The 24359-nt window shown below is 43.4% G+C and overlaps 1 protein-coding gene across 1 annotated transcript in view; it reads right to left on the bottom strand.

Moving 5' to 3' along the window:
* LOC121157719 (leucine-rich repeat-containing protein 36-like) overlaps positions 1 to 24359 on the bottom strand; it is a 41943-nt gene that overhangs the window by 8725 nt on the left and 8859 nt on the right. The window contains exons 3-10 of the mRNA XM_040982061.1: positions 22355 to 22547; positions 21471 to 21567; positions 18147 to 18235; positions 10428 to 10553; positions 8133 to 8186; positions 8044 to 8049; positions 4396 to 4833; positions 2551 to 2852 (exon numbers count right to left, since the gene is read on the bottom strand). Coding sequence (XP_040837995.1) covers positions 2551 to 2852; positions 4396 to 4833; positions 8044 to 8049; positions 8133 to 8186; positions 10428 to 10553; positions 18147 to 18235; positions 21471 to 21567; positions 22355 to 22547 — 1305 coding nt within the window. The remainder of the gene's footprint in view (positions 1 to 2550; positions 2853 to 4395; positions 4834 to 8043; positions 8050 to 8132; positions 8187 to 10427; positions 10554 to 18146; positions 18236 to 21470; positions 21568 to 22354; positions 22548 to 24359) is intronic.

Here is a 24359-nt window from a genome sequence, read left to right on the forward strand (position 1 = left end):
GGTTGTGAAAGTCAAAACCAGTGACATTAATGATATGAGTGGTCCAGGCTGCAGCCTATGAGTAATTACAAATGGAATAAGTATGTGTTCGGTCCCAGAGCAATAGCCTAGCCGCTAAATCCTTGCCTTGCACGCACTGGGATTCCATATGGGCACTGGTTTGTGTCCTGGCTACTCTTCTTTCCAGCCAACTCCCTGCTTGTCGCCTGGGAAAGCAGTAGAGGATGGTCCAAAGTCTGGGGACCCTGCACTCATGTAGGAGACCCAGAAGACATTCCTGGCTTCGGGTCAGTTCACCTCTGGCCATTGCGACCACTTGGGGAGTAAACCAGCAGATGGAAGATCATTCTCTTCTTCTCTGTAAATCTGCCTTTTCAATAAAAATAAAATCTTTTAAAAAATAAGTATTTGTTCAATGAATCTGCACTGAACATGGGCCCTGTGAGCTCTGTGTAAGGACTGTGGATGTTTGAAGAGCTGAATCCTGAGATTTATGAAGTTAACCACCTGCCTGCTGAGAGGGGATCACAGGTGATCCAGTTATGCCACAGTCACTCTAGCAGGCCTTCTCAAATCTGACTATGACAAATATTTACTGCCATTGGCTTTTAGGCATGGGTAATTTTGTGTGTATATCATAGAACAACTTGGAAACTTAAATATGCCCTTCAGCATTTTCATTTATTACAATTTGCTGAGTCTTTTGTCTAATTTTATTACTTCTATGGGTCTTTTAGTTTTCAGAAAATTATGTCTTAAAGCTTTTTAAAATAAAATTTTCATGAATTTTCATAAATTATTTAGACCTCTGAAGTCAGTTGGTAAAAAACATAATTAGAAAAAAATCTATTTGAAAGGTGGGATTACAGAGTGAATGGGAGAGACAGAACCCGTTTTATCAGCAGGTTCACGCTCTAAATGACTGCATGACAGAGGCTAGTCCAGGCTGAAGCCGGGAGGCTAGAACTCTGTCTGGGTCTCCCAGGTGGGTGGCATGGCCCAAGTGCTTGGACCATCTCTGCCTTTCCAGGTTCATGAGCTGGATGGAAAGCAGAGCATCTGGGAATTGAACTGATACTCTCACATGGGATGCTGGTACTACAAGTGGTGGTCCAACCCATATTAGTTCCTAATATCCTTTTTTTTTTTTTTTTTTTTAAAGGAATGAGCATTGAGCCTTATGGTTAAAACACCCACATACCTAAGTTTGATTCCTGACTCCAGACTCATGGCTCCAGCTTCCTATCAGTGCAGACCTTGGAAGTCAGCAGTGATGGCTCAGTAACTGGGTTCCTGCCACGCAGGAGACCTGGATCTTCCATCTACTGGTTCACTCCCCAAGTGGCCACAACAGCCAGAGCTGAGCTGACCTGAAGCCAGGAGCCAGGAGCTTCTTCCTGGTCTTCCATGCCAGTGCATGGTCCCAAGGCTTTGGGTTGTCCTTAACTGCTTTCCCAGGCCACAAGCAGTTGGAAACTTGGAAATGTGAGTAGAGCAGCTGGGACTTGAACCAGCACTCACATGGGATCCTGGCAGATGGAAGTTGAGGATTTAGCCACTACGCTATTGTACCAGGCCCAGAACTAGATACTTTTTATCACATAACTCTTCCATTCTCTGATTTCATAAAATAATTGTTTGGATATGTGAGAACACTTACAGATTTTTCTGTTTGTTCTCTCAACCATTTTCAGCCCAAAATTCCTAGGAAAATCTAATTCATCTTCTGTTGCTGCTGCTTCAGAAAAAAGAAAAGTTGCACTCAAATTTATAGACAGCAAAGCCAAGCCCAGGCTTCCATGAAAACAGTTTCAAGTTAGCTGATTGTGGCTGGAGCAGAGGAATAAACATGATGAACTGTAAACATCACCCAGGGACCCCTGCTACTTCCGCCTTCCTTCCTGTTAGTAAATCTGTCTATCACTTCTTATCAAAGCATTTCTCCACCCCATATATACTCTGGAAATAGTTCAGGGAGCTTTCTTCCTGTGACTGAAATGAGCAAACAGTGACTGTGGCAGTGAAGAGGTGGATAACTTTCCCAAGAGTGGACAAATCAAAGGCTGTAGCCTGGTTCTGGTGCAATGGCTCAATTGGCTCATCCTCCACCTGCAAGTGCTGTGATCCCACATGGGTGTTGGTTCGTGTCCTGGCTGCCCCACTTCCCTTCCAACTCCCTGCTTGTGGCTTGGGAAAGCAGTGGAGGATGGCTCAAAGCCTTGGACCCTTCACCCATAAAGGAGACCTGGAAGAGGCTCCTGGCTCCTAGCTTTGGATTGGCTTGGTTCTGGGGCTGTTATGGACATTTGGGAAGTGAATGAGTGGATGGAAGATCTTTCTCTCTCCTTCTCTGTGTAAATCTGCTTTTCCAATAAAAGTAAATAGTTAATCTAAAAAAGGTTTTAATCTGGCAGTATGAACCCCTTTGCATGCACGCAGTATTGGTTAGGTTAGAACCACCTTGTCATTCTCCCCTAAACCCCATCCCTCAAAAACCCCGTTACAGCCTGGAACCTGCTACATTTCTTATACCCATGTAAACAAGCCAACACTTGCCTCGCTGCCTGCAAGGTCCCTGAACTCATGCTTTGGGCTCAGGTGGGTGAGGACAGAGTCCTTCCGCTCGAATCCCCTTCGTGATGGGCTGGTGGACCTCTTGCTCCAGAACCCTCTATCTTCTGAGGCCCCTGGTGGCAGGAGCAGTGGAGCAGGCAGAGGGTTTCCCAGGATGGAGGCGGTTGTGGGGAAAGGACCACGCGTTGCTGAGTCGCCGCCGAGGCTGCTGGCTGATTGCTGGTCAACATGCAGGAGCAGAGCAGGGTCACTGCTGTAATGGGTTGTGGCGTACAGATCTGTTGGGGAGAGGTGGAGGAAACACAGTGGGAGATGAACCTACCCTGCAGCTTCCTGCTGACTCCCACTCATTCCTGGTCCAGAGGTCATGCATCATGATTCCTTAGCATGTACCCCCAAGTTTCTGGACCCTTTCTCCCTCCCTCCCCATCTCTGGTAAAGCCAATAGTCCACATACTCTGAGCCTGCACTGGGGCAGTGGACTGTGGCCGGAGGACATGCAGCTGTTCTGACCTTCCTTGCTTTAAACTCATGGCACAGTCTTTTGTGTTCTTCATTCGAAAGGCAGCGTTAGAGAGAGAGGAAGGAGAGATCCTCAGTCCCTTGGGTCATTCTCCAAATGGCCACTAGAGCAAGGGCTGTGCTGGTCTGAAGCCAGGAGTCAGCTACTTCTTCCAGGTCTCCCACATGGTTACAGGGTCACAAGGTTTTAGAACATCCTGCTTTGCTTTTCTAGGCTATAAGCAGGAAGCTGGGTTAGAAGTGGATCAGCTGGGATTCGTACTTGTACCCACATGAGATGCCGGTACCACAGGCAGTGGCTCATCAAAATGTGCCACAGGGCCAGCCCCAGCACTGTCTGAGCCCTTAGTACACTCCCAGCCAGGATCAGTTTAGCTCTCTATTGTCTCACATGACTAACTCGCACCTCTTTCTCAGACCCCTGGCACCATGCATGCACCTGCTTCTTCTCAGGAGTTGATGCCCTTTCTTAAGCTGAGAAAGCATAGGTGTTGGTCGTGGAACCCCACCATGCAGCCTGCCACCTCACCTGGACAAGGCAGGTTACCAAAACATCACGTGTGAATCCCCGCCGCCAAAAAAAAAATTGTACCTGAATAAACGTGCCTCTTCATTCCATTTTGCATGAGTTTTTAGAAGCCCCCCAGACATTTGTAACCCTCAATTCTCAACTTTCTTTCTTACAGTGGATGAACAGTGTGCCTCTACCCATGTCCAAGTCTCTCCTGCAGACTGACCCCACAGCTCCTCTGGGCGGATCTAGGATTGTTTCCTTGGAATTGTTCCTTTTCTCTCCTGTGTCATCAGTTTTGTTTCCTCTATCACATCATTTCCATCTCCTTGGCCTTACATCCCACTCCAGCTTTTATATATACTTTTTTTTTTTGGTCCCCTTCCCTGCCAGGTATTTGGCAACTCTACAGTCTTGCCTTCAAGTCTCTCCTGGATCCTTCTCAAGGAGGCCTTGACTGCCACACACCCCCAGAAGCTGTCTTCACACGTTTTCTGTATGGCCAAGCCCTAGGGTCCCAGCTCAGTCCCCAGTTCTTCCCTATTTAAACACACGACACAGAGTGACCTCACACTGCACTCACTCGGCTCTCAGGAGCACATTCCCTCAGAGCTGTCGTCTCGTCTCGGTCAGATTTCTGGGAGTTCCCTGAACCAATGTTGACCTTGAAATACGATTTACAAAATGCTAAGGCAAATTAAGACATGCTAATTCCCATTTTCCCAGTTATACATTTTTGCTCTTTATGCCTATGGAAAAAGATGTGGAATCTGACAGGAAACTGATACCTGAACTAAGCTTCAAAAGTCTCCCGGTGCTGGCGTTGGAGTTTGAAAAGGAAGTCAGTAAGTCGCCGCAAGAATGGGATGCGGTGGCCTTTAGCTCATTTGAGGGCTTTAGGCTATAGTCTCTGTAGCTCTTGCTCCTCTGAGGTCTTTTACCAAGACTTCCGTGCAGAGACAGAGTTTGAGAATAATGACTGTCATAATTTTCCAAACCGACACTGGTGGGTAACTGACAGGGATGGATCTGGCTGGAATCACCCACATCCAGGCGTTTACCCGGTGAGGCATCGTGCGGGAGCTGAAAACTGTCGAGTTTCATCATGGAGTCCTTTTCTGGAGAACACGAAGATTTACTGTCCACAAAAGATACTCGGTACCCATCTCTAGTCATCTTCTCTGGGGATCGTGCTGCTGGCTGATGAGGAGAGTAATGTCTGAATTCTAGTCAAGGAAAGGAAAAGAACAAAACATAGTGAGATTTCTGCCTGGGTCACCTGAGGTACCAGCATTGTCCACCCTATCATGAAGCATTCCGGGGGGAAAATGTTTGATAATTTTTCTTTCTTTCTTTCTTTTTTTTTTTAGATTTATTTATTTTTATTTGAAAGGTAGATTTTACAGAAAGCAGAAATGGAGGGAAAAGATCTTCCATCCACTGGCTCACTCCCCAAAATGGCTGCAATGGCCAGAGCTGAGCTGGTCCAAAGCTGGGAGCCAAGCACCTTTTCCAGGTCCCCCATGTGGATATAGGGTCCCAAAGATTTGAGCCATCCTCTGCTGCTTTTCCAGGCCACAAGCAGGGAGCTGAAAAGGAAGTAGAGCAGCCGAGAAATGAACCAGTGTCCACATGAAATGCCAATGCCACTGGGCAGAGGACTAGCCTGCTGTGCTATTGCACTGGCTGTATTTTGAGCATTTTGATATATGGTGGCATAGACAGATGAAACAACCTCCACACAGAGCAACAACAACAAAGGGTATGAGTCACTTACATAAGCAGTGAAGGATCTACAACATTTAAAAAATATATTTATTTATTTGTATTGGAAAGACAGATCTACAGAGAAAAGGAGAGACAAAAAGATCTCCCATCCACTGATATATTACTCAAGTGGCTGCAATGGCCGGAGCTAGAAGCCAGTGCCCATACGGAAACTGATATATGCAAGGCAAGGATTTAGCTGCTAGGCTATCATGCTGGGCCCAGAATCTGTGGGATTCTAAAGATGACTTTCCTATTAATCACTTCCTCAGACTCTTTCTCCTAAAAGTGTGAAGCCTGAGTTTTTTCTTGGTCACCACTTTTGATATTTTGGGCCTAGCTTAGCATGCTACTTGGATGTTTGCAGGCCATACCGGAGTACCTGGCTCAAGCCCTAGCTCTGTTTCCAATTCTGGCTTCCTGCTAGCATACCTCCTGGGAGTAGCAGGTGATGACTCAAGTTCTTGGGTCCCTGACACCCATATGAGAAGCCCATACTGAGTTCCAAACTACTGGCTTTGGCCTGGCCCAATTCTGGATGCTGCAGGCCTCTGGGGAGTAAACCACTGGATGGAAGATCTATCTCTGTCTCTCTGACTGCCTTTTGAAACAATCAATACATTTATAAACCAAACTGGAAATTTTCTTATTTTAAAAAGTGATCCAAAAAGCAGACAGTGTGACACAGTGGCTTAAGCCACAGATTCAAATGCCTGCATCTTACAGCGCTGATTTAAGTCCCAGCGGCTCTGCTTCTGATCCAGTTCCCTGCTAATTCAAAATGGGAAATAGCAGAGGATGATGCAGGTACTTGGGTTCCTGCCACTCATATGGGAGATCCAGATGGAGCTCTGGTTTTCTGACTTGACCTGATCAGTGGGCCTGTTGTAAACAAAATTGGGAGAGTGGATGGGATTTTGCTCTCTCACTCTCTGCCTTTTAAGTAGATGAAAAGAAACTTGTAAGAAAGATTTAATTAATTATTTATTTTAAGAGTTATTTATTTTTGTTGGAAAGACAGATTTACAGAGAAAAGGAGAGACAGAGAAAAAGATCTTATGTCCACATTCCAGGTCAATGACTGGAGATGAGCTGATCAGAAGCCAGGAGTCAGGAGCTTCTTCCGGGTTTCCCAAGTGGGTGCAGAATCCCAAGGCTCTGGGCCATCCTCATCTGCTTTCTCAGGACACAGACAAGGAGCTGGATGGGAAGTGGGTCAGCTGGGACACAAACCAGTACCCATATGGGATTCCAGTGCGTGTAAGGTGAGGACTTAGCCACTAGGCTATTTGCGCCTGGCCCAGAAACTTTTTTCAGTTAAAAAAATATATCCAGAGGATTTGAAAATGAATCAAATCAAATCTAAAGAACTAAGAAATAAAGCAACTGAAATGAATGATTCAACAGACAAACTGGGCACAGTTAAATATATATATATATATTAAATATAAATTATATATATATATATATTTAACTGAACTATGTATCAAAAGGAATTAGCCAGAATTCAGACCAGCCAAAAAGATGACTAAAAGGACAAAGTGAAAACCACTGCCATATATTTATTAAACAAGAGTCCGAGATGTTTGGGAAACAAACAATGGGTCCCAGATAGTATTTGTAGTACTTGCTAGAAGTCATGAGACACAAACCACAGATTCAAGTATAACAAATACTAAACAGAAAAGAATGTAAAGAAATTTATGCATCACAGTAAAGCTGCATGAAACCAGAGACTATTGGGCAATCTCAAACAAGACAGATTCTTCTTGCGGGAAGGACAGATTTCCAGCTGACTTTTTGAAAAGCAACCATAAAAGAGAGTGGACACTGGGACTGGCGCCATGGCATAGCAGGCTAAGCTTGTGCCTGTAGTGCCAGTATCCCATCTGGGCACCAGTTCATGTCTCGCCATTCTGTTTCTGATCCAGCTCCTTGCTAATGGCTTGGGAAAGCAGCGGCGAGCCGAAGGCCTAATACAGTAGATTAGCTTCACCATTCTGAAACAAACAACTGCTTGCCTAGAAATCCACACCCAGGAAACATCCTTCCAGAATGCTGGGAAAACAGACGCCTTTTCAGATCACCCAGTACTACAGAGTTCATTGCTAAAAGGCTCACACGAGAAAATAGGCTAAAGGTTTTATGGTACATTGGAAGCAAATAATCTCAGAAGGGAAGGCTGGGATGAGAAAGGAAATGAAGAGCAAGCAACATGGCAAATGTCTGGATAACCCTAAATGAACACTTGACTATATAAATGTATCTTGTGTTATATAGGAAATTAAAATATAGGGAAATAAAATTCATAATAATTATAAATAGGAAAGAATGCAAAGGAGTAAAATACTCAAGTCTTTGAGTTATACAAGAGACAACTTAAAAATATTGGGACGTTTTAAAACTGGACAAGTTGAGGTCCCATATTGTTTTGTGGGCACTACTAAAAATGCAAAAATCACATTTAACTTATACATTAGTGGAGGGGGAAAGTGAATGGAAACGCTACAAACCCAAATGAGAGCAAGTTTACAAAGACGCAGAAAAATCAGCCAATACCAGAAGTCCAGAGGAGGCCAGAACGGTTACTCCTGAAGCAGGAAAGCCTCCCGGGTCACTAAGCACCCAGGGCACACAAGCAAATTAGGGAATTAGCTGGTCCCCCTAACCAAGGCCTTGGGACCAGCACATCTCCCTCTTCTTCCAAATCCGGTCATACTCAAAGTGGGGAAAATTAATCAAAGAACAAAGAATTTACCATCTTCTTGGTGATTGTCACTTGGCAGCTCCCTTCTTGTCATTTCCTGCATTTAAGAAAAAGTTTAAAAGTTTAGGTTGAAAGGCATCCATGGGCATTCAAATATGAGCTTACTAGATGAGCAAGAATTAGTGTACTTTTCTCCTAACTAGAAGTCCATCCCTTCTTGGGATGGTTGGCAATGGTTCAACCTAGGACAAGCTGTCAGAATATAAGGAGTTGCTCTGAAGCAGCTGACTCCTGGAAATCCTTAGCTAGAGGACTTACCAGCCCATGAAATGCTGTACTTCCTCTGTTTGATGGATTGATTCTTTTTTTTCCCCACTTCCTTTATTTTAGATAACTCAAGATAGAAATTAGATAGGCTACCTTTCCTGACTTCTTCTGTTTAGATCTTCCAACTGGAACTAGAGTTTGGCATAACGGTTAAGTCAGTGGTTGAGATTCCCGGTGACCAGCATGTGATGTCTGGTTTTGGCTTCTGACTCCAGCTCCCTTTAAGGAAAACACTGGGAGGCAGTTGGTGATGGCTCCAGTGGTTGGTGCCCGCCAACCACATCAGAGACTTGGGTTGAGTTCTTGTGTGCTGGCTGTGGCCTGTGTGGGCATTTGGCAAGTTGACCAGTAGATATATATGAGAGTGATTTCCACCCTCCTCCCTGATTGCCACTCAAGAAAAAAAAAAAAAAAAAAAAGGAGGGGGCTCCCCATGTTTTTTTTCTGAATATTGATTATGGTACTTGATGGAAGTTTTAATAGACTAAAAATTAATCTGAAAAACAGCTAGACAAAGATTGAGGCAAATTGGAAAACTATCTAGGATTTGTTTTTTAAAACTATTATTTTTCTGGTTACATGTCAAGAAAGAAATTCTATTTCCTTATTTCTAAAAAAAAGGATTACATAAAATCATTCAATTTTTTTCCCTGGTCATTTAAAAAAGCATTTTCAGACTTATTTTTAAACTGTGGTATGTTCTTTGTCTACATTTCCTAAAATCAATTCTAAATTTTTTAATTGGCAATTGTCAGGGCAGACATTTGGCCTAATAGCTATTTGAATCACTTATACCCCATATCAGACTGCCTAGGTTTGATTCCTGATACTGCTCTCAGCTCCATCTTCCTGCTAATCTGCATCCCGAGAGGCAGCAGGTGATAGCTTAAGTGCCTGGACCTCTGCCATCCACATGAGGGACTTGGCCTGAGTTCTGGCCTCCCGGCTTTGGCCGATCCAACTCTGGTTATTGTGCACATCTCAGGGGTAAACCTGCAAATCAGAGCTAATTCTCTGTCTCTCAAATATGTTTTTGGAAGGATAAATGAGATAGTTTCCAAGTTGCCAAATACAAGTTCCAAAAACAAATAAGCTCATTAAGTGCTAAAATATCTTTTAAAAGATAGAAGTACCACATGAGAGCACTGCAAAAAGTTTATGGGAAATGAAGTTAAAATAAGTTCTTAGTGCCAAAAGTTTTTAGAATCCATGCAAAGTGTTTTTATAATATATATATTTTCCATAACTTAAAAAACTCCTGTATAATCAAACTGAAAACAATAATCTTTCTATTAACATAATCTTGGTGGTCTAAATTGTGGGTTAATAAGAGTCTTTTGTTCTCGTCCTGGATACTTCTTATAATTTTGCTTTATCAACAAAATGTCAGATAGAGGAGATAGTGCCTACAAAGTCATCAGTTCTTCTCCTTGGATCATCACAAATAAGTCTTGTATAATGTTGCTATCCCAACCTCCATCATTTATTTAAACACTCTCAATTTCAAATTCTTCTCCCATTTGGCATGATCTCCACCTGCCCAGAGCCCACAGCTTCAAGGCCATCTTCACCCTCTAACTTTTCCATTATGCTGAGGAGGTGCCTTTAGGAAAGCTACCCTTAACCTGTAAGGCTCAGAAATTAAAAGGCTGAGGTAGAAAATGTAAGAGACAAGGCAACAAGAGATGGAAAAAATAGGTAGAAAAGATATTTCTAAACCAACAGAAAAAAAAAAAAACCTGCTAACAGAGTCCTGTTTTGGACTGAGATGCCTGGCATCAAATGTGTGAAGTTGTGTACTCAATAACAGGTTAATGTGGGAGTGGCCAAGGGCAGGCTGCCATTAACGGAGCAGAGAAGGTACTCTGTACTTGACCCTGTTTTTCCCTTTCAGAGGGTGCGAAATGCTTCCTCCGAACAAGTCCTCTAATGCCTTTATGAATGACCGAGAGCCCACTGAATTATCTGTACAAGCTCTGGACTGGTCAGCAGATGAACAGGACGGTGGATACTTTACCTGTGATCCCAGAGGAAAGGGGCCGGATTTCTGGTCTGGGGTCCCATTGCCTGGGGTGGCACAAGTGCTCGTGAGGGAATCCTTTATTTCCCGGTTAGGGAAGGAAATAAAGAGTCCTTTGTTGGAGTCTGTGTTAAAAGAAAAGACAGCGCAGTGAGGCTATGCCCACACCTGAGGCAGTGTGTCTCAGAGTCACTTTCCAGAAGGAAAGTCAAAACACCGAGTGCTCATTCTAGTGTCACCACCCACAAACCATGTGAATTTGGGCAGGTGGCTTAGCCTTTCTGAACCTTTTTTTATCATTTGTCTTTTATACTTTTAAAACATTTGTTTATTTTTATTGGAAAGTCACATTTACAGAGAGAAGGTGAGACAAAGATCTCCACCCTCTGGTAACAATGGCTGGAGCTGAGCCTATTCAAAGGCAGGAGCAAGGAGCTTCTTCCGGGTCTCCCCCGTGGGTGAAGGACCCCAGGGACTCAGGCCATTCTCCACAGTTTTCCTAAGCCATAAGCAGGGAGTTGGTTTGGAGCAGGAACAGCCAAATATGAACTGGCATCCACTATCATATCATTTGTAAAATGAGGATAAAGCTTAATCCCATCTCTCAGGGTTGAGATGAGGTTACAATCAGATAATGGAGATGAAATGCCTTCATAAATTATGAAGTGCTCCACAGGAATCAAGAGGGAGGCCTAGAGTATTTTGCATGCTGCCTTAAGTGGATAAACAATGAGCTCTGCCACCAATTCAGCAATCTGCAGCCCCAGCGGGAGACGCTGGGGACAGTCCCTGGCACTAAGTGCTCTGCACTGATGCAGCGTTTTAAACCAGCCTCCCTCTGCCTTGACTTGCCCGTGTGTGAAGAGAGAAAAGGCCTCCCACTGTTTGTTTTTGCCCATTAGACCAACTACTTGAAAATAAAAGTGGAAAACAGAATTTTGAGATTTGGGTTTTTTTCAGGGGGAACTTGGATGAAAATGAGTTTTGCAGCTGTTTGGATTAATCCCCCGCACCCCACCAGCAAGATTGTGTAAAATTTAAGATAGCGCTGAAAATTTTGGTGCCTTCTTCAAAAACCATGTCCTTCTGCCAGTTTCCACCTTGTGGTGCCTGTGAGGAGTGATTCGAAATCCCATCATTTCCTGCTTCCTCTTCCCCACAGCTCACAAAATTCAGTTATCGACCAATCGGATGTAAACTGGCGCCTTACCTGATAATCCTACTCCCCAGTTTCTGGCCCCTCCCCCTAGTCTCCACCCACCTACCTGCGGCTCGGATAATCTCAGTCACCTGTCCGTGTGGCCCACGGTCCCACCCCTTCTTCTTCCCCCTCTCTCTTCCCCTCCCTTCTTGCCTAGCTCTTCCAATTCCTTCTCCATCTTGTCATTTTCCTCTGCCCTGGCAGCCTCCATCCTGCCACCATGGCAGGAGACAGGTCCCTTCCATTTTTCTCCCCCCTTCCATCCTGCTCCCATTCCTACTCCGCTGGAACAAAGGACTTCCTAATATTTCCTGGCGTATGGTGTTTCAGCTTGCGGTAAAGTACTTGTGAAAAGAGGACTTGGCTGTGGGAATTAGCTGTGCGTAACAACATAAGAACTCTAGGAACTTTAAATGCATCTAAAACCTAACAGTGCCGCAATAGAAAGCTGTGGTGAGCTAGTGAGACGGAGACACCAGGTGGGACAAGGTGACCCCTGAGAATGGCCTCCAGAGGGGCCCCCTGGGGTGCTAAGATGCTCCCTAATTCTAAGCTCTCTCTCTATCTCTATCTCTCTCCTTTTCTCTGTAATGTTGACTTTCAAGTTAAATAAGTAAAATTTTTTTAAATAAATCAGCACCTGCCAGGACTCTTGAGGGAAAGAGAGAGGAGCAGAAGACTCTTAGGAAGGGGGACCCCATCTGAAATGTGGTGGGACATTTTTCAAGCTTGTAGAATGTGCAACAACAAGATTTAACCCTAATGCAAACTATAGACCTGGAGTGACCAGGGTGTGTTGATGTGCGTTCATCAATGGCAGCAATATAGTGGGGCTGTTGTGGAACTCTGCATTTTCTGCTCAGGTCTGCTATAAATCTAAAACTGCTCTAAAAAAAAAAAAAAGCCTAGTTTTTAAAAAAATATTTTTACTGCTTAAATGTTTGCCCTTTATCTTTGCATTATTTTGCATAACTGTCATTGATCTGAGGCATAGCACTAAGGAGTTCACAGCTGCTCGTGCTCCTTGCAGGCACATCCCTTAATGGAAGGTCCACAGCTCTGAGGCTGAAGCCTTCTGCTTTGTATCATCCATCTGACATGTTCATATACACTGCCCAGCTTCTTTCTTAGCTCTTTACCAGTCTCTGCCCCCTCACCACCCACCTTTTTTTTTTCCTAGCCTTGTGGCAAATACTTCAAGGGATGTTTGCTTTTTTCTATTTCCAGAGTATTTGCTCCAGAAGATAAGTTACACGAGTTTATAAAACCTGGTGGGAAATGCCCTTGGTTGAGGAGTCCAGAAGCCTCACTATAACAGATGACTTGGAGCATCACTTCTTGGCCTTTTGGCTATAGATCAAGCGTAGATGGCTTTGAGCTGGGTCATGTAGGGAAAGGGTAGGATTTGATTCAACCTCTCTAATCAGAGGGGTATTTGTTTATGGGCAGAGGAAAGAGGAAGGAAGGAGAGAGTGATCTAGTTTGATTGAAATGCTGGGCATTGTAGTTGGGAAAGAAGATGTGAGGTCTTGAATTAGGCTGAAGTAATGTGCCAGGTCCAGGAAGTCAGACTGAATTTAGCCGCCAAGTGGGAGCCATGAACGTTTTTAAACAGACAAGTGTAAAGTTCATAGCAGCTGTGTTCTCAGGGAATTAATTTGGTGGCAAAGTATAAAATGAAGGAAGGCGTGACTGTGGCACAGCAGCATGTAATGGTCAAAGGGACTTTGGGTGACAGAGGGAGCCCAGTTGGCATCCCAACTCTGCCTTGTTCTGCTTCACTACTGCAAGTTCCTTCTCTTTGGAGTTCAGTTTTCTCACCTAGAAAAATATCTGAGAGAATCAATTTAGCGGAATAGGGTGAGGACACATTTAAACAGAGGGAGAAACGTTAGCCAGTGTGAAGCAGAGAGGGCACATTGCAGGATATAGGAGAGGACAGACCAATGGCAGAGGGGCACCTGGAGACTGATGGATACAGGAAAGCAGCAGAAACAACGGGGTGGTGTTGCAATGACAAGACATCCCAGCAGCATTCAGCCAGTGGCAATCTGAACTGCACCAGCAGCCGGAACTCCACCAGTAACCAGCTGGGAAGGGAGGTTCATCGTGAGCCTAGGAGATAAATCCTGACAAAGAACTGCCTGTCCTGCTGGTTTATTTGATTTAACCAAGAGCAGAGACAGAGCAGCAGATCCCAAACAGGTGGCGCAGGAACAGGACAGATTTCACAGCCCAAACCCCCAGCAGAGCCAAATTGAGTGCCACCTTGTATAGGGAGACAAAGGCTATGGAATGGAAGATGCACTAAGCTGGGAGTGAAACCACTTCAGGCTCAGTGAATTGCCACAATGTGGCATCCTACATGCTCCACCCACAAAAATGTTCAGGTTGTTCCCAGACCTAATGGCCAGCAGATCAAGAACTCCATGAGTAGCACATCAGGTACCATTTTGTACAGTGTGGCAAAAACTTTAAAACTGCAGGGACAACAGTGAGCTGCGTATGTGCTGAGCTAGGAGTGAACTCATTGAGCTCAGTGCATTGCACTGGTACCACATAGAAAATAATACCAACTTTGGCATCATAAGTCCATGTAGCCCTTAGACCTAACGGCCAGCAGGTTATGACAAGATCAGCATCAACAACAACCTAGCCATTTAGGACACCTGGTGTCTCCCTAGTCCTAGGAACTGCTTGAACCAGAAGAGGAAGAAAGGTTGTAGAGACAATGGTGCAACAACAGCACAGGATCAGAGGAGGAGGAGAGTGCTGAGCCAGGAGCTGGAGCTACAGAGACTGGAAGCTGGAAGTCTAATGTAACAGCCCATATCTGAAACTCATAGGAGGAAGTGGCACAAGTGACTGCAAAAAAAAAAAAAAAATGTGTACCAACCACAATAAGTAAAATTGAATTGTAGATCTGTGGGTGACGCAGCTTAGAAACCTGCCCTAAGGAGAAGAATGTGATAACCAGAAACACAATGACTAAGAGCAAAAGAAGAGACAATGGCACAATGAATATTACTGAAGATTCCTCCACAAAGGAGCAAGCTCTGAGATAACTGAGGAATACATCTAGAAAATGGGGAATACAGAATTCAAAATAATTGTTATAAAGCTTCTTATCAACAACAAGAAGCACATGCAGGAAATTAAGCAATATGTCACACAGGAAATAGCAATACTGAAACAAAATTAAGCCAAATTACTGGGAATTAAGGACACAATAGAGCAAATTAAAATTCAGTGTAAAGTCTCATTAATAGAATGAAGGAGGCAGAAAAAAGAATCTCAGAATTGGAAGATATTTTTTGTCACCATGGGGAAACAATTAAAAAGCTGGAAGCAGAGCTGAATCAAGCTAAAAAAAAAAATTCAAGAATTATGAGACACTACTAAAAGGCCAAATGTAAGTGTTATGTGAGTTCCAGAAGGTGCAGAAAGAGAAGCTGGGTTTAAATATGTATTTAATTCTGAGCCTCCTCATAACCAGCTGCACATGGAGGATATGGAGGTCTATCAGAACCTGCAGAGGATACCTGGCACCACAACAGAGGATAGAACAAATCATTCAACTACCCCAGCTATATGTTGGCAGTGAAAAACTAGGCAGAGACTCTAAGGTAGACTGTGTCAATCAGTGGATTCTGCAGCAACTTCATTGTGCTTGGAATGACAAGATTGGCAGCAATTCAGAAATACTGAACTATCAAAACCACTTGAGCAAGACCCTCAGAGCATGCCCCACATCCAGAGACCTGGGATGGGTGGGAGACTGGATGGGGTTTCTTTATCTCCCCCCTTACCCCAGATACAGGAAAAAAACAGTATGGAAATAATAGTCTTACCCATTTTCCTATAGCCCTTGAACCTTTTTGCCCTAATTAACTATGTAAAAATTGTCAAAAATAAAGAAAAAAATGGAAAAAATGTATTTAATGAAATAGTAAAAGAAAATATTCCTAATCTGGAGAAAGAATTGGGAAACAACATCCAGAAGGGGCCCAGAACTCCCAACAGGGTTGACCAAAAATGATCATCACCACGACACATGATAATTAAGCTCTCTTCAATTGAACATAAGGAAAAGATCCTTAAATGTGCATGTGAAAAAAAAAAAAAAAACAACTGACATACAAATGGTAGTTAAACTCACAGCTGATTTGAATTAGAGTAGGCCTTGCAGTGCCCAGTTCTACTGAGACTATCTAGGGCAAGGTATAGAGACAGGAGAGTGAGAAAACAAAACCCAGTTGTGTTTATTTTGGGCGTGTGGGAAGAGCGGAGTCCTTGCAAGAGTCAAGGATTACATGGCAAGAATAGCAGAAAGATCTGGATCAGTGGTGGTTCCCGCCTACTCAGAATGACTGGCAGGAAGTCACAGTGGGAACTGGTTCTACAAAGTGTCCTTCCAGCCTGTGACATGGCTGTTAACAAGGTGTCACCATGTTAACCATATTGAATTGCCACTGGTGTTTATGGCCAATACTCCAAGGGAACCTGAGCACAAATCCAGTTTCCAGTGGAAAACAAAGCTCTTTAACGTTCCAAAGTCGCAAAATCAATTTGGTATAAAAAAAACACAGACAACAGCTGGCGATTGTTAGACTGTTTAGAGACGGCCTCCTGTCTAGTGGAACAGTTTGTTCTCAGCAGAACTGGGCATTGCAAGGCCTACTCTAATTCACAGCGTGGATCTGTATGATGGTGATGTGACAGACATGAAGTCAGAATCAGCTCATACAAAAAGGTGCAAATTAAACTTCAATGTGTTTTTCTCTGCAAGTGGCTATATAAATATATCTTGGGCAGAAAAAAAAAAACTGGGCTGTACATTGGAGGTTCCCTGGGATTCTCTTAGGGGATGGGCTTGTGGGTGATTAAAGTGCTATTATTCATGCTTTTTAGTGCTTTCCAAAACTGTTACAATCAAATTGCATCTATGTTAAAAATAGAAAAAACTTTATTCCATTACAAACTTGGACATATAAGACATAGAAGAGAGAAATTTGAGGCCTAGCGCTGTGGCCTAGCAGCTCAAGTCCTCGCCTTGAACACGCTGGGATCCCATATGGGTGCCAGTTCTGATCCCGGCAGCTCCACTTCCCATCCAGCTCCCTGCTTGTGGCCTGGGAAAGCAGTGGAGGATTGTCCAAAGCCTTGGGACCCTGCACACGTGTGGGAGACCCAGAAGAGGCTCCTGGCTTCAGATCGGCATAGCATCGGATGTTGTGCTCACTTGGGGAGTGAATCATCGGATGGAAGATCTTCCTCTCTGTCTCTCCTCTCTGTATATCTGCCTTTCCAATGAAAAAATAATAAAAATAAATCTTTTAAAAAAAATAAATAAATCTAAAAAAAAGGAGAGAGAGAGAAATTTGAAAAAAAATATTTAAGAGGCAGATTTACAGAGAGAGAACAAAAGACACAGAAAGAGATCTTTCATCTGCTACTTTACTCCCTAAATGGCAGCAATGGTTGGAGCAGGGCTAGTTGGAAGCCAGGAGCCAGGAGCTGCTTCTGGGTCTTCCAGATGGGTGCAGTAGCCCATGGACTTGAGCTATCCTCCATTGCTTTCCTAGGTGCCTTAGCAAGGAACTAGATCAGAAGTGGAGCAGGTAGGACTTGAACCAGTGCCCATGTGGAATGCCAGCATCAATAGCATAGGCTTAAGTTACAATGCCACAGCACCAACCCCCAAGAAAGGAAATTAGAATCACTCCTCACTGTGGCTTATTTTACCCTGAAATAACATGACAATGACTTGTCAGTAAATGTCCATGTGGGTAGATAAGAAGTTAAGAAAACAGAATATTGTATTAGTTTTAAACTGAAAATCCTCAGTGGCTATATGACAGACGCAATCGGTTAAAGCTATTGTTGAGATTATAGAGATTGATTTTTAGAGCTTATGGAGGTTCTGTAGATCCTTCCAAGGACACAGTTTTCTCAAGTTAAAGAAAAAAGTCCCCTGACTGATCTAATGTGAGAGTGCCAGATTAATCCAGAAGGACAACACATTTCCAGCAGAGGGCTGTCTTCTAGCCAGTGGCATGAGCACTTTGATCTAATTGGATCGACAACAGTGCTTATGGGAAATAGTGCAAAGATGGGATTCTGCAATGGGCCTTGATGGGGAAGCCAAGGAGATTTAGGGCATGAACTGCTTTGTTGCTGAGGAGTCTTCAGTCTCTGACTAAAGCAATTACCTCGCCGATGTTTCAGAACCTGTGGCCCCTGGCAGCGCACTTTAAGGGTGTACAAAGGAAGCAAACTGACATCAATGAAACCGAACTGTTGAGTACAGCTTGTGCTTTGAAGGATACTGGGTCAGACCTGCCAAACATGGTCCTCCCAGGCCTGATGGCGGGAGAAAGCAGGAAAAACACAGCTGGAAAATCTTCAGCAAATCAGTGCTTTCATAAGGACTTTGCTACATCTTACTGAGGATGGGCTGTGACAGCTGAGACAACTGGCATCTTTGTTATTTGATGATGACAGAGAGAAAGCTCACCTGTTTCAATCCTGCTGTCAACATCAGCACCGGCCTTGGATGGAGAGCCCTCGTCTGTTGCACAGTTTTTTGTCAACTTTTCCCTAGAGCTGCCACACAGAACAATTTATTTAGAATTAAAACATTCTTATAATTTTCCCCAAATGCCCTAGAACATATTAATCTAACAATGTTTCACAAATATTTCAGCCAGAGCCATTCTGGAAGTCATAATATTTGCACGAGGAATGATGAGAGAGCTGGGTCCTGAAGATCCACCTTTGAATTGTGAAAGCAAGAAGATTCAGAACTTAGCCATAAACTTAGGTCTGAATTACGGAAGGAGAAAAATATTTTCCTTTGAATTATGATACTCATAGCTATAGCACAGAAAGAACATCTCTACTCCCCCAGATTACTGTGGAGCCAATTGTAGCCATTAATAGGAAAACAGACAAGAATGGTACGTACTGGGTCCGACATAATAGCCTAGCAACTAAAATCCTCACTTTGAGTGCACCAGGATCCCATTTGGGAACCAGTTCATGTCCTGGCTGCTCCACTTCCCTACCAGTTCCCAGTTTGTGCCCTGGGAAAGCAGTAAGAGGATGGTCTAAAACCTTGGGAGCGTGAGCCCACATGAGAGACCCAAGAGAAAATCCTGGCTTCAAATCTCAGTTCTGCCCTTGCAACCAATTGGGAGATGAGTCAGTGATGGACAATCTCTCTCTGTGTCTCTCCTTCTCTCTGTAGAACTGACTTTCCAATAAAATAATAAGTAAATCTTTAAAAAAAGAATGTCACATATTTGCATTTGACTAAGGTAGGTACCTTGAGAACAACAGTAAGCTCTGGAAGCTGACTCTGTGCCAGGTTCTTACATTTCTCATTTTGCTTACATACAAAATCCCCCCATTAGCTATTATATTATATTAGCTTATTATTCACTTAATAAGTAGGGAAACCGGACTCAGATTTAAAATAACTTCACCCAAGGGCAGACATTGTGGCGTAGCAGATTAAGGCCCTGTTAGGGATGCCTGCATCTAGTCAGTTTGCTAAAATTGAGTCCTTCCTCTTCATGTGCCTGGGAGGCAGTGGCTCCTGGGTGGGATGGCTCAGGCACTTTTGATCCTGCTGCCAACATTGGTTACCTGGATGGATTTTCTGGATCCTGGATTTGCCCTGGCCCAGACCTACCTGTTGTCATCATCTGGAGAATGGGCTGTCAACAAAAGCTCTCCTCCCTTTCCTTCTCGCCATTTCCTCACCTATTCTTGCCTCCTTTTCCTTCTACCCCTCTCTCTGACACTCTGCCCTTCAAATAAATCTTTTTTAAAAAATTAAACATTTAATTCTGGAGATTGGAAAGTATGAGGATATGTTCATAATAGCTTGTTAAATTAAAAATGTATAGGAAACAGATTCTTATAAAGCATACAGGTATATTTGTATATACATATAGCAAAACTAGAAGAGCATTTACATAATGTTTAAAAAAATCCATGAGTAAAACATAGGGAACTATATAGGAATAAAATAAAATAAAATTATGATTTATTTTATTCCTGTATAGTTCCCTATGTTTTCTAAATTTCCAACAATAAGCCTATATTTATTCATCATTAAAAAAATAGTAATACATACATCTGTTTATGTCTATAGTATGCAGGTGTCTAGAAGGATTACACCAAACATTCAAAGTGCTTAATTCTTTGTAGCGGGATTTGGAGTGATTTTTTAACATTTCTTAGTGTGATGATCTGTGTAATTATCTTTTTAAGAGGAAGAAAGTGCAATTGTCCTCTAGTCTTTTTATTTATTTTTTTTAAAGATTTATTTTTATTATTTTTTCATTGGAAAGGCGGGTATACAGAGAGGAGAGACAGAGAGGAAGATCTTCCGTCCGATGATTCACTCCCCAAGTGAGCGCAACGGGCCGATACTATGCCGATCCGAAGCCAGGAGCCTCTTCCGGGTCTCCCACGCGGGTGCAGGTTCCCAAAGCTTTGGGCCGTCCTTGACTGCTTTCCCAGGCCACAGGCAGGGAGCTGGAAGGGAAGCGGGGCTGCCGGGATTAGAACCGACGCCCATATGGGATCCCGGGTGTGCAAGGCGAGGACCTTTAACCACTTGCGCCACTGCGCTGGGCCCTAGTCTTTTTATTTTTAAAGATTTATTCATTTGAACAGCAACGTGACAATGGAGGGGGCAGACAGGGATAAAGAAAGAGAGAGAGGTCTTTCCAATCACTGGTTCACTCCCACAACTGCCTGTGCTGATCCTGGACAAGGCCAGGAGCTTCTTCTAAATCTTCCACGTGGGTGCAGGGACCCAGTCCTCCACTGCTTTCCTAGGTAAATTCACAGGGAGCTGGACAGAAAGTGGAACAGTTGGGACTTGGTAACGTATGGGTTACCAGTGAAGGCATTGCAGTTAGTATAACCCACTACACCACAATGCTGACCTCCTCAAATCTTTCTGTTGCTGTTAATGTTTCTTTATTTTCAACTACTTGGGAGAACCACAGAGAAGGGGCTTCCTTCTGTTAGCTCACTCCCCAAACGCATCTGATAGGCATGGCTGGGCTAAGAGAACCCAAGAGCCTGGAATTCCATGTGGGTCTCCACGTGGGTGGTAAAGGCCCAAGCAATTGAATCATCATCACCTTCATCAGAAGTGGAAAAGCAGGGACTCGTACTGGCACTCTGACATGGAATGTGGGCGTACAAGTCAGTGGTTTAATCTCTTGAGCCACAACCCCAACCTCTCTGTGTACTTTAATTTGTAATGGGCCTCTATTTTTCAAAAATAATAAAACTACTTTTTTTTAAAGCAGAGTTTGGGGTACAAAATATGCTACCTCCTTTCAGTAGGATTTTAGAAACGAGAAAGGAGAAAAAAAAAAAAACTCCAGAGCCTCAAGATCTGTTTAATTTCTATTGATAGAGACATGCTTCCTCACCTTCTAACAACCTTGTCCAGGGTACTGTCATCCACCCAAGTCAACAGGAGATGACCATGTACTGACTGGTAACTAACAGGAAAGGTTGGTCAGCATGTACGGGGTCAGGTTATCTCCTAGCAGCTCTAGCCATAAGCCTTTGGAAGCTTTACAGCAACTATACCCAGAGCAGAGTCAATACTTCAAGAAAGCACAACAGGGGCCCACTTAGGGCCAGTCTCTCAGCCCAGAGGAAAATCTGGGGTGCACAATTAATACAACTATCCTTGACCCAGGGGGATTCTTAGAGCCTTCTGCTGCAAGTTGAAGAGTGGTAAGCAGGGAATCACCATTGGCTGTGTTAAGAACCAAACTAAAAGAGGATGTGAAAGTTGTCTTACCTTTTTTCCACCTCTAACAGAAAATTCTCACTGTTGCCCAACTGACTGAAATGCAGCTTAGCAGCTTTTCTCTCACTTTCACGGACAGTTCGGTCATCTGGAGGCAAAATTAGTGGTCTGAACACACGCCTTTTTGGAAGTGGCTCAGAAAAAAGATATTTACAGAGGAAAAGAATTAGGGAGCAGTCTGTGGGTGTCAGAGAGAGGTCACCAAATCATGCCATTGTGTTGTCCCTCGAGCCAGCGGTAACTCCGGGAGACTAAGGGATGTTGTAGCAACCACGGCCACACAGGTGTGATTACCCCTTTCAGGAAAGCAGAACTTGGACAGCCAACCACCCAGAGGGCCTAGCGAGAGGCTTGGCAGTCACACAGCTCAACTACTTTCCCCATGATGAGTTTCCTAGGGCTGTGCAATGAAATTTCATATCAGAAAGAGATGTAGGCTCAGCAATAAAATGATAAGGAACTGGAAGCCAGTTCATTGGAAGAAACATTTCTTGTTCTTAGTCCACTAAACAACCCCCACCCCTGTTCCCCAGAGAGCTACTGTACTATTTTCCTATCGTTAACACAGTGGGCAAGACTGAGGCACCTGGAAAAAAATACGCCTCAGTCTGGAACTTTTGCACTGAAGAGGAAGTGGTGGTGAAACCATCAGCTGAAGAAAACTAAAGCTGGAAGTAACTGATAAAATCGTAGGTTGTCATTCAGTAAACAATAAAGGAACTGGTCATACATCCTGCCAACACACAAGAGTTACATAAATATTGACTAATAAACAAAGAGATCCTGCAAGTGCACACTCCGGACCAACACCCAAAGGTTAAGAGGAGAGCTGTCTAAAGGAAGATTCCGGGCGGGCAAGGAACAGGGGATCTCACCCAGTTTCTCCAGTGTTTGTAGCGTGTACACAGCAAAGAGCCTATAATCTGTGTCTTTTCTTACGACGGGATTGAGTCTCAAATCTAGTTCTTTGAGGAAGGGTAAAGGCTGAAGGCGCGATACCTCCACTAATGAAGGAATGTTGTTATAATATAAATTGAGGTCTTGGAGTGAACATAAATACTGGATGCCCTGCAAGGAAAAGACCACATTATGAAACTGCATGTCGGTGAGGACTCATTCCTATGCATGTTACCTTACTCACCCAAGAATGACCTAGTTTCCCTGCAGTTGCTTGTGAATAAGAGTCCTGGGCCCTGGGGAGTCTTAGATATTAAATAGTTAGATATTAAATAGTTTGCATATTCCATTCTCTTCTACAAAACCTAACAGCCAAGTATCAGCAATTGGCTATTTCTGTTGGCTCCCCCGTCATTCTCCCAATCCAGTCCTTTCTGGTGGGAATGAAGCTGCTTCTGCCTCTCTCCCACTTAACCACTCTCTCAATTCCCTAAGGATCTCAATTTATAAAAAGCAAGAAATTATGACTAATAGCTAGTTCTAGAGGAGGACACAATTGGAAAAAAACAAGTGTGTGTGTGTGTGTGTGTGTGTGTGTGTGTGTGTGTGTGTTGGGGGTGGGCAGAAAGGATATCCTCATATCTTAATGCCTCACTTACAAAGTCAATGACCTATTTAGGGAAATAAAACATCTCCAAGTCTGCCTCCTCGGACCTGTTGGGGATCCCTTTGTCCTTGTTTTTCCTTTGCAGAGTCCCTGCCATCATGCAAACTCCCATGCTTGCTAGAAATGTTCTTCCCTGCTTAGTTTTCTCTATTTGTGTGTTTAGTGGTATACTGAGGAAAGCCACTGCCCATGAAGCCAGCCAGACTTACGGAAGCTACTTCATGTCCTGGCTGCTCCACTTGTGACCCAGCTCCTTGCTAATGGCCTTGGAAAAGCAGCAGAATATGGCCCACGTATCTGGGCCCCTGCCACCCATATGGGAGGCCCAGACAAAGCTACTGGTTTTGGCTGGCCATTGTGGCCATGGGGGGAGTAAAACAGCAGATGGAAGAGCTTTTTTCTCTCTCTGGCTCTCCTCTCTTTGTAACTGAGTTTCTTTTTCTTTCTTTTTAAAAGATTTTAAAATATATATGTATTTATTTTTTATTGGAAGGGCAGATTTACGGAGAAGTTAATATAGAAAGATCTTCCATTAGTTGCTCAGCCAGAGCTGAGCAGATCTGAATCCAGGAACCAGGAGCTTCTTCTGGGTCTCCCAAAGGAACTCAGGGAAACAAGGCTCTTGACCATCTTCACTGCTTTCCCAGGGCACAAGCAGCAGCTGGATGGGAAGTGGAGTACCCAGGACACAAACTGGTGCTCATTTGGGATCCTGGTGCATGCAAGGTGAGCATTTAGCCACTGAGCTATTGTGCTGGGCCCCGTGACTAACTTTCAAAATTAGTAAATTTCTAAAAAAGAAAACAAGAACTATGTCATTGAGCATTATTCAGGAAGATGAAATTATTTTCTAGCATGTATTTATAAGATAATGCTATTCTCTTATTTAAAATTACTATTTTCTCATTGCAAGAGTTCAGAAAAACTCAAAGAAATGTATGTAAAACATTCCTAAATGGAACCTCATTTATATTTTGCTATCTTTCTTCTGGTTTTCATTTTTTTCAAAAGCCAGTAATTTCCGTATTATTAAAGGATCAGAGGTTAGAAATAATTATTGGGATTTTTGATCTTGCTCTCAAATGCATCATTGGATTGCCTTTAATTTATCTTATAATGCAGGTCAAGTAATCTTTAAATGTCTGTCAGTGTAAAAATCAAGGAAACAACTTTTGTCTTCCTCTCATTTTCACCAATTGGCATGAATCCAAGCATTCCTAAAGTTTACATGAGAAATAATTGACAAAATGTTCTTGTTCTGGAAAAATTAGGCAAAATGAATCTGATGTCTTGAAATGAATATGTGGAGATAAAAA

This window comes from Ochotona curzoniae, unplaced genomic scaffold (genome assembly GCF_017591425.1).
Source record: "Ochotona curzoniae isolate NIBS_2020 unplaced genomic scaffold, NIBS_Ocur_1.0 contig_3622, whole genome shotgun sequence".
NCBI classification, from domain to species: Eukaryota; Metazoa; Chordata; class Mammalia; order Lagomorpha; family Ochotonidae; genus Ochotona; species Ochotona curzoniae.